The sequence below is a fragment of the Scleropages formosus genome, chromosome 19, assembly GCF_900964775.1.
Source record: "Scleropages formosus chromosome 19, fSclFor1.1, whole genome shotgun sequence".
Taxonomy (NCBI): domain Eukaryota; kingdom Metazoa; phylum Chordata; class Actinopteri; order Osteoglossiformes; family Osteoglossidae; genus Scleropages; species Scleropages formosus.
Window position 1 is genome coordinate 5,241,858 of NC_041824.1, and position 19,585 is coordinate 5,261,442.

A 19,585-nucleotide genomic window follows, 5' to 3' on the forward strand; every position below is an offset into this window, starting at 1 on the left:
TGCATTACATTAGCAGAAAGAGAGACAGATACAGACGCGTGATTTTTAAGTACAGTTAGTTTAACTTGGGGTTAGTTAGAGAGATGTGTGATACACAGGACAGTAACACTAGCATCAGCTATCTAACGCCTGCTTACAAAAACACAAACACAAAACTTTAGTTGTGTAGATTGTTTTGTAGCATTTTGAAGTGTTTAAAGACATCTAGCAATAAGCAACCCTTACTATTGAAAAAAAGCATACAGTCTGAGATATCTTAATTTAAAGTTTCATTAAAAATTAAACACGGGGGCGCTGTGGCACCATGGGTTTGCCCGGGTCCTGCTCTCCAGTCGGTCTGGGGTTTGAGTCCCGTTTGGGGTGCCCTGCAGCGGACTGGTGTCCCCTCCTGGGTGTGTCCCCTCCTGGGTGTGTCCCCTCCCCTTCCAGGCTTACGCCCTGTGTTGCCGGGTTAGGCTCTGGATCCCCACGACCTCGCATGGGACATACGGTTTCAGGTGATGTGTAATATGTAAAAACTAAATACTATATAAAAAAATATGTAATCTCCACAAAATATGTGACTTCCTATTCAATGTTGTGTTTTGTTTAAAACATACAAAACAGTGCCACATTCCTCAAGCACATCAGGTGGCACAAGAGTTTAATAACCTGTTTTTGTATCTTTGAATATGGGTAAGACAAGAATCCACTGTACTGGATTTCAGGACAAAAAGAATGGATGGCAGACATATGTACATGAAAGTAGTGTGTGGTAAGACTTCTTTGGGTTAGCTTTCAAAGCCAACTCTTCTCAAAAGCCTCTGACCACTGCAATCCTTTGCACTCTTTACTTCTGAGAGATGCATTTTTGACAGGTTCCAAAAATCTCCACTTTCTTCTCCATAGAGAAGTTCTTACATTTAGAGAAAGAACCACTGACATGGGCTAGTGAGGATTCAGCCCCGACATTTACCCACCAAAACATGTGGGGGTAACTTCCACAATGGCTAGGCAGGTCCTTTAGCGGGTTGTTTGTATTTCACCATTAGCAAAACTGTTCCTGACCATTGTATCTTGGGTTTTCAGAGTTACAATGTTTATTATACTATATTTTCCACATTCTGCTAAACAATACTTGATACCAGAGGTGCCAAATGGTGTAGTCTGTAGCTGTCTACTCACAAACGTCAAGAACAACAGGTTATTAAGTAAGTGTGTTTCAATATGTGATGCTGAAGTAGCTCAGTGGTGCCAAAACCCTACAGAAGAAGTCAAGCAGCACGTAGGGAGTGTAGCCATGCATCTTTGGTCATCCACGGCAGCCTTTAGTTCTGTGTTCCAGGAAGACTTGTGCAATTTCCTTCAAGATCAACAGCATCTTTATTTATCCATCCATCTACCTTTCCTCTCCCTATCCTAGCTCTCCAGATCTCACACATTCCTTAGCAAACATCTGGGAATCTCTTCCTACAAGTCAGTTTCAGTACAGAATACAGCATAACTGCACTGAAACAAATTTATCAGTAATTACCTGTGACACAGTGAATCTGGGCTTAATTGGGCTGGTAAGGTTGTAAAAAAAAAAAATACATAAATACTGTTTCAAGCATACCAAACATTGGCTGCAGCTACATGAATGCTACACTGTAAGGCAATCTGTTGTATATATAATGCAACATTGTTCAAAACCCCTTTCTGCCTAGCTCTTAGAATTGCTCCATCAAACTTGCTTCTTAAAGATTAAGTGCCTCAGTCAGTCCAATATATAGCATGAAGACTTAAACGGTAAAACAGTAAGTGTACAGATCTGCTGCCTACATGTTGGTCAGCAACTGTAAGCATGGAGATGATGAGCAAAAACAAGATTCTCAGACAAAGGAAAACTAGCCCATAATTTGCTTCTGACAAACAACCTCCTAAAATAATAGTCATCTGAAATGTACACTTCCTTTAATCTCTATGTATCTCTCAAAGTAAAAGACATACTTGCCAAGCCACAGACATCAAACCAGTTACCATGCAAAGGGAAGTTGGTTTAAAAAAAAAAAAAAACTGAATACAGATTAACACAATCATATCAAAGTGAACAGCCCAGTCATTATTCCTTATAACCGCTCTTGATTTTGGAGCGGAATTCAGGAAAAGATATGTCAGCATCAGCAATGCCTTTCTGATTCCCAAGCTCACCTTTTTCAAGCAAGTTACTCTTATAAAGCCCTCCACTTTCCAATTCTACTGTTAGCTAGCTCTACAGAGTAAACCTCGTGCAGCAACCTTAGAGTCAAGTCGTGGGGACATCCTTTCCACAATCAATAAATGCAGATCTCTGATAGAAGTTGGGTGCAGTGGTTTTCTTTTCCTGAATGTGCCGTGGTCTTGCCAATACTCCCAAAAAAAAAGCTCCTTCTTCTATGGCTATAGGAGTCTGGATGACTCACAGCATGCTGTAAGGGTGTGTTTAGGGAAAGATGTCTGCTAACATCTGATCATACATGCAATCACACTGTCTAAAAAGGGTCCGAAGATGTAAGGCTACTCATCAGTGTTTACTTAATTACTCAATATAGCCTTTTCTCTTTTCGACAGTCAACACAAGGAAATGCTACATCGTCTCCTTCATGTATTGAAAGTGACTTTTTTTTTTTTTTTTTTATAAAGAGTCTCTCATTTATTTTTCACACCCTAACCACTCTGTCACCCCTTTTCTTACCCTCCTGTTTAAGTGATAAGAAACATACATCCCATCCTTTATGCTCCACCACCATACATCTCATCTAAACCCTGGGGATGTAAGGGCAAGGGGATAACTGATGAGCATTTTAGATCAGGGTTGCCCAATACAGCTAATAATGTTGTTAAAATAGCAGAATGCATAATGATTTTCTGCACCTCAGATATGAAAAAGTCGACGAGTTAATCTAATCTTTTTAACACAGGAATGTGTGGCAATGCAGTGCATGCTACATAATGTGACCAAAATTTTTTACAAGCTTTGTCATTCTTCCAGTGAGGAAATATGCATGTGGTTTAGTAATATTAACATGGTACATAAATGACATGTGATGGCAGATGTTTAGATAGCAATAGCTCTAATAAGGGTTTTCAGCAAGTGTCAAAAGATTTTCTTCCATTGTGTCAACAAAAATGCTTCCAGTAAGGGATGACGAGGTCATTATCTAATTGACAGCAGCTCATAGTTTGCAGATGTTAGTGGCAAAAGCTGTGATGCTCTACCTAGACAGATATAAAAGTTTTAAACGAAAATATATTTCATTAGAGCTGGGACTGGCAAAAATATTTGCCAACTGCAAAATGTGGTGAAATGGCAACAAATCTGAAGCAAACTTTTAAAGTTTTCAAGGGTTTTGCAATACTGCATTGTACTCACTATTATGCAACATAAAGAAAACCAGAACTCCAGTTCTGAATATGAACCTAGAGTCAAAGAGAGATCTCATAATAAACTATTTTTTTCCAGGTTTAACAGCCAGAACAGAACTACAATAAATTCATGTTTATTTTTTCAATGTTTTTTTTCATTTTAAACCACTTTAATTTTTTTAACATCAAATATGGTCATTTAATGCATCAGTCACACATCAGTGGCTGGATCTGAAATGCTGTTTCCAACATATCTGAGAGCTTTATTTTAAGAAGTGGCACATCAGGTATTGCTATTAGTTAGCTTGCTGCTGACATTTTTGTTTCATGTTTGATTTGCTTCACCTGACCAAAATACACAGCTTATAATTATTACATAAATTTGTGATAGTGATTGCTATTACACCCCATAAAACCCCTGAAATCATTATGGGGAACAACAATCTATCAATACTCACAATACAAAGGGAGGTCATGAAATGCCCATCAAGCAGCCATACCTGTCTGGATGTTCCATCACCACTTGGTAGACAGAGAGGAGGAAGGTCTCGTTCCTGAAGGCCGCACTAACACACTCCTTATAGAGGCGAAATTCAGAAGCGGTAACAGCCTCTCCGTCTGGGATCTGGGACAAGTTGAACTTGAGCTCCTTGTGGTGTTGTCGTTGTGGGGAGAGCACCCTTTCAGACTCCTCTGATCAAAAGGAAAAGCCAGAGGAGACAAGTCAGAGCACTTCTGAGGGTTGGGATTATATGGTCATGTCAGACAACAACCATCAAACAGACAACACTGTATTAAGTAAATGGCAGAATCCTGGAGTTCGTCTCTCCTAAACATTTTCCTTAAAACCACACTTAACAAAATGTTACCCTTCTATCTGAAATTTTTCACTGAACACAGAAATGCACCTTAGCACAAATTCAGCTTCTTAAGATATAATAATGTATAGATATGCACAATATGCAACTGTATGTTTATGCAAAGTTTAGATTTTAGTCACCTGTAATAAACTGCATTGTCCTTGTTTACATGACCCAATATATACCTATACACTCATTCAATAATAATCGTGAAATAACTCAAACTGTAGCTTGATAAGGGAAAAAAAAAATTAAATGAAGTATGGAATGAAGCAAGGCTGAATTTCACTGAGAACATATTCACAGTTGTTTATGTATCTGTTTCTATTTGCTGGAGACAGAGAATGAGCAGATAGAATTGACTGGTTTTGTACTCGCTCTCGCCCTCCCAGAGCAAGAAAAGAAAAAGATTTTTCAGGAAGGCTTAGTCTCCATTAGATTCCAGGAGTGCCAAACTCTACACTGAAGGAGGAAATGAAACTGAAATGGAGACAAGTGGAAGTTCAAGCTTAAAGCAATGGCCCCCAACAGTGTACAGGCTCCTAGGCAGACCTGAGGCCTTTACCGGCTCTCTGCCCTTTCCTCCATACCCAGGATCCTGGGAAGCTCCAGGGCACACATGCTAATAATCTGTGTCAGTATGCACTCTGCATGTTGCACAGTTACTCAGAACATGATATTGGCTGTAATACACAATACTGTGCTGAACTAATAACTGATGCATAAACTATTGAATACTGCAGTGTTGAAAATAAAAGCTTTAAGTTGTTTTTCTGTTAAAACATTGTGAAAGGAATGTAGTTAGTGGGAAATCTATGAAGAAGTCCAAAAGTGGAAGATAAAGCTCAGTCAAGTTGTGACACAACCCTGTCCTCACACACTCTCTATTGATTATGGATTGTCCTAATACAGGATCACAGTGGTCTGGAGCCTATCCCATTAGACTCTGCAGATAGACCCAGCCATACCATTCACATACAAGTGTCTAATGATTGAATGAGTTTCCGAAAGCTGTCATTCAGTTGTAAGTTTAACTGCAGCTTGAATGTTGCTGTAATATCAATCTCTAAATGCAAAAAAGTGTTCTTTTCATTACAATAATAACGATGCTTGACTGAAAAACTCCTTCAGAAAAAAATAACCTTTTCATAAGGTGATCTATCCATTTCTTTCACATCTGACTCACTGACCCTCGTGATTTCTAAGCAGGCATTAAAATCCATTTCCTGACGTGGTATGCTCAAAGAATGACACCAGATAGCTGTAATCTATGTCCAATCGCTCTTTGTGCATCACACTGGTATTTCTTTCAAAACAAGATGACAGCATGACTGAATCCAACAAGATATTTAGATCTTTGACACTGGTGGTATCTTTCCCAAGGTGTCTAAGCCTCTGGTCTTCAGCCTAGTCCTTGATGGTCACAGTACATACAGATTTTCATTCCAGAGCACCACTTAAAAACCTATTATTGCTGTCAGATATTAAGCATATTCAGCAGGATCTCTCAATTCACTGAGATTGTTATTTACGTAAAGCTGGTAAAAAGAATGCATTCTTTAGCCCTCTCAGGCCAGAAGATCAGATAAAATTAATAGTGATGAATATCACAGTAAAATAGCATTCAGACTGAAGTTTGTATTGACAGCTGATAGATTGAGGGGAATAAAAAAATATTTGTGTATAAAGAAAACTATTAGCAAAAGCATTATCTATATTACCAAACTGACTTTTTCTGTGTGACAACTGGGGGTGGGGTCCTGGTACACACACACATACACAGAGACACACAGTACAGTAAGAACAGCAACACACAGTGGATCGCGTACTGGGGTTCCATCCACCCTTAACACCTGAGCTGGGACAGAGGTGATGCTACATGACCCGACAGACTGGCTATGAAAACTTCCCTACTCACTCCAGAAAAGACTCGAAAAGGCAACAAGTTCTCTCTCTTGGACTCAGTGTTGTCACTTTGCAAATCCGGTGCGGCGCAGTAGGCGGGTGTCTGTGGTCAGCGGTCAGCATCAGCCTCTCATATTAAATGTTTTCCATCGTATCCCCCCAAGAGGCCAGGGCGGTCGACTGCATTTAATTCATAAACCACATTTAGTCTATTCTACCCACCCGCAGCCGCAAAGAAAAACAACAAAATTTTTCTCTGCTGATTTCTGGCCTCGGAAATAACCCCCCCATCCAAAAAAGCAACAGGGCCATTGGGGAGGGTGCTAAACAGCAGGAGCACAAGGTCAACACTCTTCAGACAACTCCAGCAATGCAAGTCCCTGGATGCTAAGAGATTTTGGAGGCCTGAAGCTAGAACAGTCTGCTAGAATGTAAGGCTGCAAGTGTTTGGGGAGATGGCAGATTACTTTTTTGGAGCTTCTAACTGCAAAGAACTTTACTACTGTGGCACCTCAGTAACAACTAAATCTGTTTGCTGTGTTTATATTTCTACTTGGATTATTGTTAGATTTTATATTTTAAGGATGTCTTGTTAAAAAAATTAATTAATTAAAAAAAGTCACATCACTGAATGTAAAACTCATCCAAGACATAAAAAGATATATAAAAATAAATCTTTCTAATGGTGACATTTATCACTTTTGTAAATATTCTGTTGTTGTACAGTGCTAATTCTAGAAAGAGAGACTGTCACTGTCAGAGGAACGACTCCTAGCTTTCAACTAAGTGAAATGTCTCCGAACCCCATGAAACCGTCAGACACAGAGATGGGACAGGGGTCTCCAACTGGTTAAACTAATAAAAGCTACTTGTGTCCAAGGCATTTTAAGAATTCAGATATGTTTATGTAATTATACTGCAAAGCTCTCCAGCTGCTCTCAAATTTTTGTAGTTTCTGAAGGGACCCACTTGCACATCCCAACAGCTCTGAAAACTAATTGTACTACCACTTGTAATTAAAGGGCTTGTGGAGACCTTATTCTTTGAGACATTTATTAGAGATCCATAAGTCTCTCGCTTTTCAACCCTTTGGTTGACAGAACGCAGACATCAAATGACAGCACATCTTGGTTCTCCTGACAGCATATCACTCCAGTCTCAGCTCAGCACAGGCACAGCAAAAACAGAAGCCATAAAAAAAGTAAGTCTTAGTTTTCAAGATGGATAAATTATTAAATGGATCTTGCTGTTTATTTGTAGACCTCTGTCTTCAACACTATCCTTGTCATATTTAATCCCACAGAATGTGGCTCACAACAAAGGCAAGTTCTGCTTCAAAGCCAGATGTAAATGGTTGCTGCCCATGGCATTACAGTGTGAGATGTCACTCATCCACACTCTCATTCCCATCTGCCGCTTCCCCAAACCATCGTCACTGACACGGAAGTCAAATCAGTCAGTCAATCTTCTGGTCACATGTCATTTATATTTATATAATTATATGTATTCATTTAGCTGATGCTTTTCATTTGCTCACTTCATCACTGAATAGATCACCAGGACAGCTGGTATTGTAGTAGAGGTGGTGACTTTGAACCCAAATGTTGCAGGTTCAAATCCCACCTCCAGCTGTTGCACCTCTGAGTAAGGAACTTACTCTAAATTGCTCAGTACAATTACCCAGCTCTATAAATTGGTTAATAATTATAAGTAGATTAACACTAAGTTGCTTGGGAGAAAAGTGTCAGCTAAAGGACTACATGTTATATAATGAGTAACCTTGCTCCACATTTGAGGGGAACTCCCCACACTTCATAGGTGGCAGCAGGTCTGGCATGTTGCCGCAGCTCTAAAAATGAACACAGCACAGGGAGCAGAAACAGGTGCTCAAGGGCCCAGCTGTGCCTCCAAATTCATGTAATTACCAAGCAATTTACTGAAAGTCATAAGGTGTACCACACTGTTTCCAAAGCCTTGTCAATTCTAACTGAAAGCCTAGGGAAAACCTGAACACACAAGATATGACTCAGATTTATAAAAAGATGGCACAAAAATTAGAACGAGGTAGTATTTCCAGAGCCAGTGGCCTGGGCTACAGTTCTGGGGCCCCAGTTTCTCTGACAGTTAGAAGGCTGCTGTAAAACTTCACTCCAGTTCCTGTGCATTCCGGCCAAACATGTACTACAATCAGCTTTGACCAGCGTAGATTTCCATCGACATTTGTGAAATGAGGTGTCTTCAATACATAAAGCAAATATTTTTTTTTTACTTTAAAGGCCATTTAAAATTATTAAATTTTTTTTTTGTTTTGTTTTTGTAGAAAATAGTCTTTTACCAAGACAGTAGAAAAGTCTTAGCTGTCTTAGGTGGCAGCAGCATTATCATAAAGGATGCAAAAAAGCACACCCAAATATCCATGATATCCTTAGTAGTAAAACATAAAAGAAAAAGCTAGATATTGTGTCCCAATGAAGTTTCAAAGTTTTCTTCAGGCTCTGCTTTTTACCCATTTCCTCATAAAGAGGTCTGGAGACAAGCCCTTTCTGCAGAATACAGAACACCAGCAGTCATGAAATACTTGCAAACTTGAACCCAGTTTCTGAAGCGATGGAAACCACATCTGAAAACTGTAATTTACATTTATTCATTCAGCTGACACTTTTCTCCAAAGCAACTTACAATCTTAAGGTTAGTTCCTACAAACTTACACTTATTTACCTGTTTATTCAGCTGAGTAATTTTTACTGGAGCAATTTCAGGGTAAAAACCTTGCTCAAGGGTACTACAGCCAAAGGTGGGGATTAAGCTTGCTACCAGCTGCAATAACTACACTCCTCACTCCTGGTGTGGCCTTCTGTGGGCAGGTGCTTCAACTCCTGAACAAACCGCAACCTTGACTCTACCAGAGAGGTTTATTCTCCTTGATGTGTCTCAGCCCATTTCCTTTGTGATGCTTTCATACGAGGAGGACCGCTGATTTCAAACAACCTGAATCTGCACACCCTTTCCAATAAGTAACTCGCTGGGAACTTTCAACTTGGGCCTCCATCACACACACACACACACATTTTCAGAACCGCTTGTCCCAAATGGGGTCACGGGGAACCGGAGCCTACCCGGCAACACAGGGCGTAAGGCCGGAGGGGGAAGGGGACACACCCAGGACGGGACGCCAGTCCATCACAAGGCACCCCAAGCGGGACTCGAACCCCAGACCCACCGAAGAGCAGGACTGTGGTCCAACCCACTGCGCCACCGCACCCCCGGCCTCCATCACCATAAAGTAAATATAAACAGAGATGTACTCCACAATTTTTTTTTTTTTTTTTTTTTTTGCATGTCAAAGTTTTTTGTACTTCTCTTCCTAGACCCCCAAGGTTATAATGATGGCAGCTGGGCTCTCATTTATCTACAGTTCAAGTTGTTTGTTTAATACCATCGTAACTGGTCATAGTGAGGGGACCTGCTAGAGCGATCTGGTTTCTGCTGCGACAGGTGTGTGCCTGACAGGTCGATCGGGCAAAGAGCACTCAGATTTAAAGGAGGAAGCCTTTGTCGAAGACTAGAGACAGATCTCTCCTGAGGGACCTGAGAAATATAGGGAAAAATATCTTTCAAAAGGGAAACACAGCTGTTTCCAAAGGAGGAACAAAAATATTGGTGGTGCACATTCCAGCACTGCAAGGTACACCCTCTCTGCGTCTCACACCATGATGTGAAGAGTGCATGTGGTGGAGGTTCTGCAGTAGAGGGCCACGATGCTCCTAACACCCCCACGCTCAGAGCAGGCCACAGTGCCATACAGAGCTGAGCAGAGTTCACAAATGGTTCAGTGTTTTACCAGCCTGCCAGCTTCTAAGTAGGGAATTTACTTCAAGTATTATCAGTAAAAGATAAAAAAAGCAAAGAATTAAGTAGGTGGTGGAACATTTTGATATTTACACCTTAAAAAAAAAAACTTGTTGCTCACGAGTTCGTGTTTTTCTTTACTCCATTGTGTATCTAGGGGAATGGAACAAAGAAAACTCAGTAAATTCAGTGTTTCTGCTGGTTCTGTGTGTGTGAATTCTTTCCAGTGAAGACAAACCACATGTGAACAATGTAAGGGTGTTTACTGTCTGGGCAAGGGTAAACAGGGTGACTGGCTGGACAACTAACAGATGTGTGTAACATTTTAAAACGCCTGTTCTACAAACCAGCCTAGAACTCATTTTTGGTTTCCACCACGCTGTGTCATGTTTGGAAAGCCAACCGTGCTTGGAATCAGGAGTCTTAAAATTTTGGGCGGGATGGTTTGTGGTATAACCCTGGTCAGGCTGTAGGAAAGAGAGAGTACCCAGTTATCTCAGTCATACTGTCTCCCTGCTGTGGCACTGTGCTTGAGGGTGAGGGACATTAACTGTCTTTCATTATCATGACATGCTACACATCTGTGCATCACATAAGATTCTTGTTTCTTATGTGTTTTGCCCACTTGCCTTTATAGGAAGACATCTATCCTGATCATTCTCAGCGCACTGGATACAATATAGCTGAGAAATATGACACATCGCATGACATCAATCATGACATCCAATCCCCATGTTTGTTTTAGCACAGAGCCTGATGTCCTTAAATGACATGCCTATTTCATGTAAGAATCTTAATTTCCACCATGGAAATTCCTTGTTTTGCCTACACTCATATCAGGCCCCTATCATCAACCAAGTAGTATCCAAAGATTTCTTGTTAGATTTTTCACAAACACATTCTGATCCTCTGAAAGATTTACATCAACAGATATCAGTCCAACGTGTAAATTCTGCTGAGCCTTGCCCTTTTTTCTGCAGCCTGTATGGTGTCTCATCACGTCCACTGCATTTTTTGTGTTAGGGCACAAGATGACTTTCAGAAAATTTCAGGAATACCTTGTAGAACACATTATTTCTTTACATGTACTTATCTAGTCAGTTAATATCAAATGGTATACAGTTAAGCAACCAGAAATAAATAATACATTACAAACTTATTAAGCTCACTATTTTATCTAAAGCAACTCAGCTTCTGTATTAAAAACAGTGGTAAGTATTGTGGGAAGACAGTGACATTTATGTTAGTCTCAGTATAGCACACAGTGTCAAGAACTTTCTGTGGCTGTTTCTTCTATTACTTCAAAGTAAAAATCAAACTGACATGATTTTCTTTACACATAGTACTAAATAGTTTAATTTTTTTTTTTTAACTTAATGAACTCTTCCTATCTATGTAAGATGCAGCTGACAAGATTTCCTTCATTCTGCTACCAGAGAATCAGATGGAGTTGAATGAACAACCTTTTTCCTCCCTTAGGCCAGCTCATGGATTTTGTTTTTTTTGTTTTTTTTTTTTTAAAGAGGGCATCTCTGAGAAAGCAAGCATTTACATCGCAAAGGGGTGAGTGACACCTGCACGTACCCACAAAACCCAGTGAGTGTGACTTGATCCATTCACGGGTCTTGGTATGCCAGGAGGGACCCTGAATGAGACAGACATAGTGGGGTCCTTCTGTTCTCCAGCATAGTTGTAGATACACTGGGTGTATACTGCCCCCCATGTCACATACACCCCCCTTTTCAAAAGTCTTTCTTTATCCCCTGCACTCTCACTGCTTTCCCTGTAGTGCAGCATGAGAAGACTGTACAGGTTGATGGTGCAGCCCACCCTCCCACAGCAAATACAAGGGCTGCGTGCATTGCAACAGCTTGCATAACTCAAGCTAATCTCTTGAGATTTTGGGGCGTCCAAGATGTGAGAAGTCCCCGCGTGACTGCATGCTCCCTGACACGCGGACTGTAATCAGATGTTCTGCGGATGTTATCGGGCTTCCCCTGAGGGTCACCGACCACCAAAGTGTGTTGTTGTTTCATGCACTCAGCAGCTGGCCCTTGCCCTCCCACAGTGGCCCAGTTTTATAGGAGACGGATGGATAAGAGCAAAGTACGCAAAGCTACCTCATCTGTCCCAAACTGTTGCATCCCTCAGGCTGGTTATCAGCACAAACATGCATGGCAAAGACATAAGTGATACCATCAAGGTTTCCTACGCACCTTCTGAAAGTTGCAACACGGTTAAACTAAAATATGGGCAGAGGAAATTAAATGTAGCTAGAGGAAGGTGTGACACACGGGCTGGAAATCTGCTTTGCCCCCAGATGACTGAGGAACCATTCCTTATCAGACTGGAGGGCATAAGTTAACAAATACATACAAAATGAAATGGTTAATAATCATATCCACCAGTATATTTTAAAACATCAGGGACATTCCTTGCAGCTGTTTAAAAAAATTACTAGAACACTCAGTGTATTCCATTTGAGTTACAGTATTAAAAGACTAAGTTTTTTATTTTTATGGAGATAGCCAAAGCAAAATAGACATCTCACCAGAGTTAAACTGTTTGACCTTAAAGATCTCTTGTACCTCTCCAAAACTGGCTTTGTCATCACTCACTATTGCTAAGCACTTACCCAAATCAGGACTGCGGTAATCTGGAACCCATCCCTAACGCTAAACACAGGGTGCAAGATCAGTCAGGGAAAACCATAGATGAGGTGCCAGTCCATCACAATGTCCTTGGGGTGAGGAAAGAAACCGTAGCACTTGGAGAAAACCTAGGCAAACAGTGGGAGAATATGCAAATTTTACACAGGCTGAGGCAAATTCAAACCTACACCTATGTACTGCGAGACCACAGCACTACTGACTGTGTCACCATGCTACCATTTTCATCAACTTGCATTATATTAAGATTTTAGGAAAGAAGGGGTAATTTCTTTTAATTGCACTTTTAAGCATAGTGCTTTCTTTTCAGCATCTGTACTGGGAAACTGACAGCGTCTGTTAAATTTTTTTCAAATTTCGCAAAAAAGCGCATACACAAAGCACGGCGGCTATTACATTCTTAAGTCTGTGTATACAGGACATATTCCTGGTGGGAAAAGGACATTGTACACAGTCCTCCATAGTGAACAATAAACTCTTTGATTGTGGCCAATTAATTACCTGCTCCAGCTGGAAGCTCTGCACACATTCTGGTGAGAAAATAAATGGCTTATGCAAAGGTTTAGCACTCGGAAATCCAGCTGAGGAAAAAGCAAGGTTTTTGAATAAGCCAGGATTGTCTGGAACCACCTAATCTTTCTAAAGCTCCTGTCCCCTTCCCCATTCTAAGCAGCCTTCTATCCCTGTCGTGCTGAGCAAAGAATATTCTTCGTCATGGTCACTGAATGACTTGTGATTTGTGAAAGATTCGTCCGTGTCATCCTAATTAAAGGAGGGTCAATACATATCTCTATATTTGTAGAGAACAAAATGCATAATGCGTAAAGAAAAGTAATACAGGGTGCTTTTACCTTTACAACACGTCGTTCAAAAAAAGCATAATTTACAGCTTTACACTCTCCTTCAAGCAAGCTTCATGTCAGTCACTTCAAAGGAAAGCTTCACCCTGTTCAACACACTGGCTTCTTTGTAAAATTCTTACTTTCCAGATAATAGAATCTATGAAAGATGGCAGAGTTTACTGTATTTTGTGATAACGGGTGATTCATTGTTCTGTGTCAGGGCCTGTTTGGACATGTCAAACCTCTGAGAAAGAGCAAAATGTTGCGTGCTCTCCAAGTAAAGACTTCTGCATCCAGCAAACAGAAACATTGAGAGGAAAAGCAGCTTTAAGAGTGCTGAAGAGGGATGGTGTGTTTCAATGAGGGTGTACGTATAATGGAAAGTACTGCCACTTTGCTCTTCCTTTAGATATCTAAACAGTTTAAGAGTTGCGTAAAGAATGATAAGGACATACTGTATATATATAAAGAATTCTCCAAAAACTTGAAGACAGTAGGTTATGTTGTGCAGCAGTCATATTGTAGTCTAGGTCCCTTGTTAAAATCCTGCTCCTGCTCTAGTACCCTTGAGAAAAGCAGTGTATTGGTACATGCCATCAGGCCTGAAGTTAACTCCTGCTGACCACTTGTGGTTTTCAAACTAGGGGAAGATACAGAAGTAGTTCACAGTCTCTTTCTTCTAATGAAATTGGAGAACACAGAGGAAACCTGTGTGAACATGGGGCAAATGCTCAAACTACAGCATGACAGAGCTAGATCCAAACACACAACCCAGGAGCTATGCGGAATAAGCATTTCCCACTGCACCACCATGATGCAAAATCATTAACGTTCTTACTATGCCTCAATGTACAAAATTAATGCTGTAAACCACCCTGAACACAGGCATTAGATAAATGTAGTTATCAGAAGAAACAATCTCAGAGGTGCTGACAATACCACACTAATAACAGAAAGTCTTAAGGTCTTCATAGTCTATTTTAAAAAGTTCAAGTGGAGAGCAAAAAATCGGACTACAGTTAAAATCATGACTATCACACACACATTGACTGAAGCCGCTTGTCCCAAGCAGGGTCGCGGTGAGCCAGAGCCTAACCTGGTAATGCAGGGCACAGGGCTGGAGGCGGAGAGGACACACCCAGGATGGGACGCCAGTCCGCCACAAGGCACCCCAAGTGGGACTCGAACCCCATACCCATCAGGGAGCAGGCACAAGCCAAACCTGCTGCACTACAACACCCCCGTGACAACATCAGTAGGAGCAAATTTTAGTGTTGGTGGAAAAGACATAGGAATAGAATTTATGCCTCCTGGGATCAATGACGAACACATCTTCTAGCAATCAAAGCAGAAATCTGAAGACATAATGCAATGAAAGATCCTCATACATGTATCCACAAAAACAAAGATTGATCCAGTAATGGATGTGAAGGCTGAATGCTCCATCATAGGAGAAATATGAACTATGAAAATATATTATATTTTGGATGCAAAAACTGGATTCTTTTAAAGAAATTACAATGAAATGAAGAGTTGGAAGAGAAAGAAAAACAAGAGACCAGACAGAGGACTCAATCTAACTACTGCATATTTCTATCTGCCCATCCAGGTTGAGGAGATGGTAAAGGAAGATGGAGTAAAATTAACTCTCCTGGTGGTATTCTCCACCTTAGCCAAACTGTCTTGAAGCCCACAGCTTTGTGCAGAAAGGTGCTCCTATTAAAAACCAGCCTGGTGACATACAGTAGTGCGGTGTGGAATTGACAAAGCAGATGTACACTCCTGGCCCATGTTACATTAATTGCTATTGCATTCAAGGAAACCACTGTCGCCAAATCGGTCAGGACTCTGTGTTCTACGTATTAGTGAGAAAGAAAGGAACCCAATCCCTAAACACACAGAATAAAAAATGTGAAATATGGCACCGGACACATTTACAAAACCACATGAGCAGATGTGCAACATCAATTTAACAAACCCAAAAGAAAAACGCTTTAGTTACGATAAAAGCTGAGAAGAAACTATTTTAGTAAGGGACACTGCTGAGGCAGCTACTGCTCGAGTTCACCACTGTTTGAGATGACTAATGTTTGAGTTCGCTGTCATGTGAGCTGGCAATTTTTATCATACGGACACACAACTCGGGTTCTACTTTCCTTGAGTCACATCGGAAAAAAATAAACAGAAATTGTGGGGTTCTCTTTCAATTTCGAATTCTAATTTGTGTGGTTATATCTGAGTCCTCAGCAGAGGAAGCCGAAGCATCTTGACCACGGAAAGTTCGCTGTCCAGATGCTCCTCAGGTCCAGTGTCTCTGACCACCACAACCCCTGTTTATATTCACTCCTTCTGTTTATATATCTTCTGTAAACACTTGCATTACAAATTGGAAGGATTAAATGCGCCTTCCCATACCCAACATATGATTAAAATACTCTACTCCTTCAGTTTCAGCGGTGAAATATAGACATGTAGCAAAATAACCCAAATAAGAGGAACTTGTGCACGAAACTGCAGAATTTAGTGTATCATCGGATGAATGTTAGGAACATCAACTGAAAAATCCTAACTGGAGACTGTGTGTTTATTTTGGTCGATGTGTTTTTCCATTCATCCGTTCAGACATAAATCATATTCCTGATTGCAAAATATTCTAACTAGTAGTTTGGACTTCTGTTCCAACTGGCGTTCGAAGTAGCTCTCAGACAGACGCGTTCTCTTCTCATCCAGGACTTCTGCATTGCGTTCCACTAAGCGGCCCAAGGTCCGGGGAGTACCAGGTGGGTGGCCCTTGGTTCGGCCAAGCAGGTGTGAGTGGCGACCCGCTCTTGTCCAATGAGCGGAGAGATGCGCCGCGGAAAGTGTGGCGCGCGTCCAAACACCTGCGCTCCCACGGTGCCGCGCACCTCAACCCCAACGCGAGGATCCTAAGTAAGTAGAAAAACTGCACTGGGAGCGCCGCGCAAACCACGCGTAATTCCAACCCTTCGTACTTACTAATTACTGCAGTGCCGCGCTACCAGCATTTTGCTTAGGAACGTATTTCGTCTACTAGTATTTCGAGCCAAAGTCCTACGCTAACGTCGCTTTTTTTCATTTTCAATCAACTGTGCGAATTTCAGTTTCACTGCGAGCGATCGGTCGCCACCGATCGATAATGAATCTGCTTACCCAAATTGACGAAGCTCATCACCATGTCGGCATCGTTCAGCAAGGCGCTGTCCTGCGCCGTGGCCAGCGGCGGCGGCTCACGCGCGCCTTGCCTGGGCGCGCGCTGCTGGCCCGCGGCTCCGCCGCGCACCTGCCGCGGCTCCTGCTGCGCCACGGAGTTGTACAGGTCCAGCATGAAGAGCGGCGCCGAATTGTGTCTGCCCTGGGACACGTGCGGTCGGGGCCGGTGCGGCAGCCCCAGGATGGACAGGATCTCCCTTTGCATCTCCTTCTTCTCGGACGTGCGCAGCCGGCGGTGGACGAAGCTCGCGTGCGGCGCCTGGTTGGAAGCGTCGAGCGCGTGGTGAAGGGCGCCCACGGCGAGGACGCAGCACGAGCTCCAGCAGAGTGCCCAGGCGGACGCGCGAGCGCTTCTCATGTTGCAGCCAGCGCTTCGCCTTTACTGCCGCAGCTGGTCGCGTCGTGCTTCTGAGGCGAAAAGTTTCGGAAAAGAGCTCTTCCTGCAGAAAACCGAGGTGCTGCTTGCGTCCGTCACGCCATATGACACCTCATCCGAAGCGAACCGTGCTCAGCGGTGCTCTTCGGACCGTCCCGTCACCCCGTGTCTCCATCCACTTTGTCCTTTCTCACTTAAGCTGGTAAGTATGTAAAAATTACGCCTTCAAGTCGCTCACGCACTACATCCGTACTATTTAAGTTGCTAGACCGAGTAAAAGCAATCCAGACGGCATCTTACTCGTTTTTCGTCCCGAACCCGTACACTGGCATAAGCGAGCGCTGGATTCCCCCTCTTGCGCTGCCACATCTGCTCATCTTTCGTCGCGGCGCGCGCAGTGTCCCAGCCGCCGCTCGTCCAGGTATAAGGCGCGTGAATGCGCATGACTCCGCCCCTGCTCTTCGCTGATTGGAGGAACTTTCGGGAAGCGTCACGTTATTGACACATCGTGCAGTTGCGAACTCTTGTCTATTCACAGGGACAACTATTCAATTATTGTCCAGCCCTGCATTACTTTTCTTCAGAAACGTTCAAGAATTTTTTTTAAAATTAATATCCCTCAAGAGAGCGTCGATCCAGTCTGGCATGCAAAACTATTTTTACAGTGCATAATAAATTCTTATATTTTCCACATCATTTGATAAATCTTTAATTGAAACCTTATCAAAGTAAACAAAAAATAAAAATGCCATAGTAGACGTCGCGTTTTATCTTTAAACGCTTTAAAAAAAAAAAACTTGTGTTTAATGGGATTATTCTCCTGGCTACGCACGACCTCTAACGATGAGAAGGAGAACATCGTAAAATATTCAGAACTAGTAATTACCTGTGTGATTTTTTTTTTTCTGTTTCTTATGCCTTTCACCCTCTGAACTCCATGCCTGACCTTGTGGGCCATGACCTACACACAAAGCAAGAACTCATCTGATTTATACTTACAAGCTCACATTAACACGTGAAGACCACACCTTTCCCATAATTCCTCTATTGAGGGTCTATTTGTACAATTCTCAAAGCTGCACCCATGGAATTTTCACTTTGACAAAATCTGAATCCTTGATGGTGAACATATGGGTATTTTGCCTCTATCTCATTTTACGATTACATAAAGAACGGATGATTGCACAGGCCTGAAAACAGATGACCATGCAGATAAACGTAAAGCAGTATTATTGTGAAGAAGGAATCCACGGGAACAAGGCACGTGATGCCACGGACTGTTTCAAGACGAGTCGCGGAGGCTTTGCACGCTGTGTGTCGCAGAGGCCCTTTCACAAGGAGCAGGGGGCCCTGCAGCCCCTTCAGCCCCCAGCACCTCCGTCTCCTCTGGGAATCCTGTGTTATGTCTGCCAGGTCTCAGATCCCCCGATAGCGAGGACGCTCTTATCACCGTGCAGGCAATCTTATCAGACACACGTGCAAACCACAACATCAAAGCTGCAGATGAGCTCCTTCTCGACGGCCGTCCGACTACAGCGCTTACCTTACCTAACACTGCTGTTACAGCAAGTAACTATAACTGAATTGAACCCTTACCAAACAAGAATAAAGATTTCTATTTTAATGCAAGGATACTGTATATATATATATATATATATATTTCTTAGGCTCGCTTTTCCAGCAAAAAATGCCAACAAAGAAACCTGGAAGCGGCATTCTGAAATAAAGCTTACAATTCTGAAACCTTCTGAACTCCTTCCTTGGAGCAAAACCTCAGTCTTACACCCAAAATACCTCTAACAGCTTACAGAAGCTTCCAGTAGGCTGTTATGTTTTCATCTATGGACACCTGGTCACAAGAGCTGATACGGATCAGTGGTTCTGCCATAATCCAGGGAGACCTCCCTGTATCGATTTGGGTTCATCTGAGCTCTTTGCTGATTATGTATTTTTAAGCTACTTAGTGAGTTAGTGATTTGATTCAAACAGGAAGCAATAATTGATGCACTGCAAAATTAATCTGGAGCTCAGCCGCAACAAAACCCATTATATTCCGGGTTCTACCAGCCCCTGGGTTGAGAGCCACTATCTTGGTGGTGTTGAAAGGCCTTAGATTCAGACCCTTTGTTCTCATTTTAGGTCCCAATAAATGATGAAACAGCACACTACTGAACCTGCACTCAAGCTACGCTTCACAGAAGGAGAGGAACGGGACAGGAGAGAGGGACAGGAAGCGGTCATGGTGATAAGGGAGAGACCCATTCGCAGCAGTGGCTCCCACCTCCACAGGAAGCTGATTAGGGACGGCAACACCACACCCACAATCAAACCCACAGCGCTTTGGAGTCGGAGTCGGAGCAATTTTTGGGTTACTGGACTCGAAGTCGGTAAAAATGTACCGACTCTGACTAAATGTACCGTATATGCCGGTGTATAAGTCGATCCGGCATATAGGTTGACCCCCAAAAATTAGAAGTGTAATATAGGTTT

At 42.2% G+C, this 19,585-nt stretch overlaps 1 protein-coding gene across 1 annotated transcript in view; it reads right to left on the reverse strand.

Annotated features, from left to right (window-relative positions):
- Nucleotides 1–17,619, reverse strand: part of bmp6 (bone morphogenetic protein 6) — a 29,334-nt gene extending 11,715 nt beyond the window's left edge. The window contains exons 1-2 of the mRNA XM_018741163.2: nucleotides 16,660–17,619; nucleotides 3,864–4,056 (exon numbers count right to left, since the gene is read on the reverse strand). Coding sequence (XP_018596679.2) covers nucleotides 3,864–4,056; nucleotides 16,660–17,077 — 611 coding nt within the window. The 5' untranslated portion in view covers nucleotides 17,078–17,619. The remainder of the gene's footprint in view (nucleotides 1–3,863; nucleotides 4,057–16,659) is intronic.
- Between the last annotated feature and the right edge of the window lie 1,966 nt (nucleotides 17,620–19,585).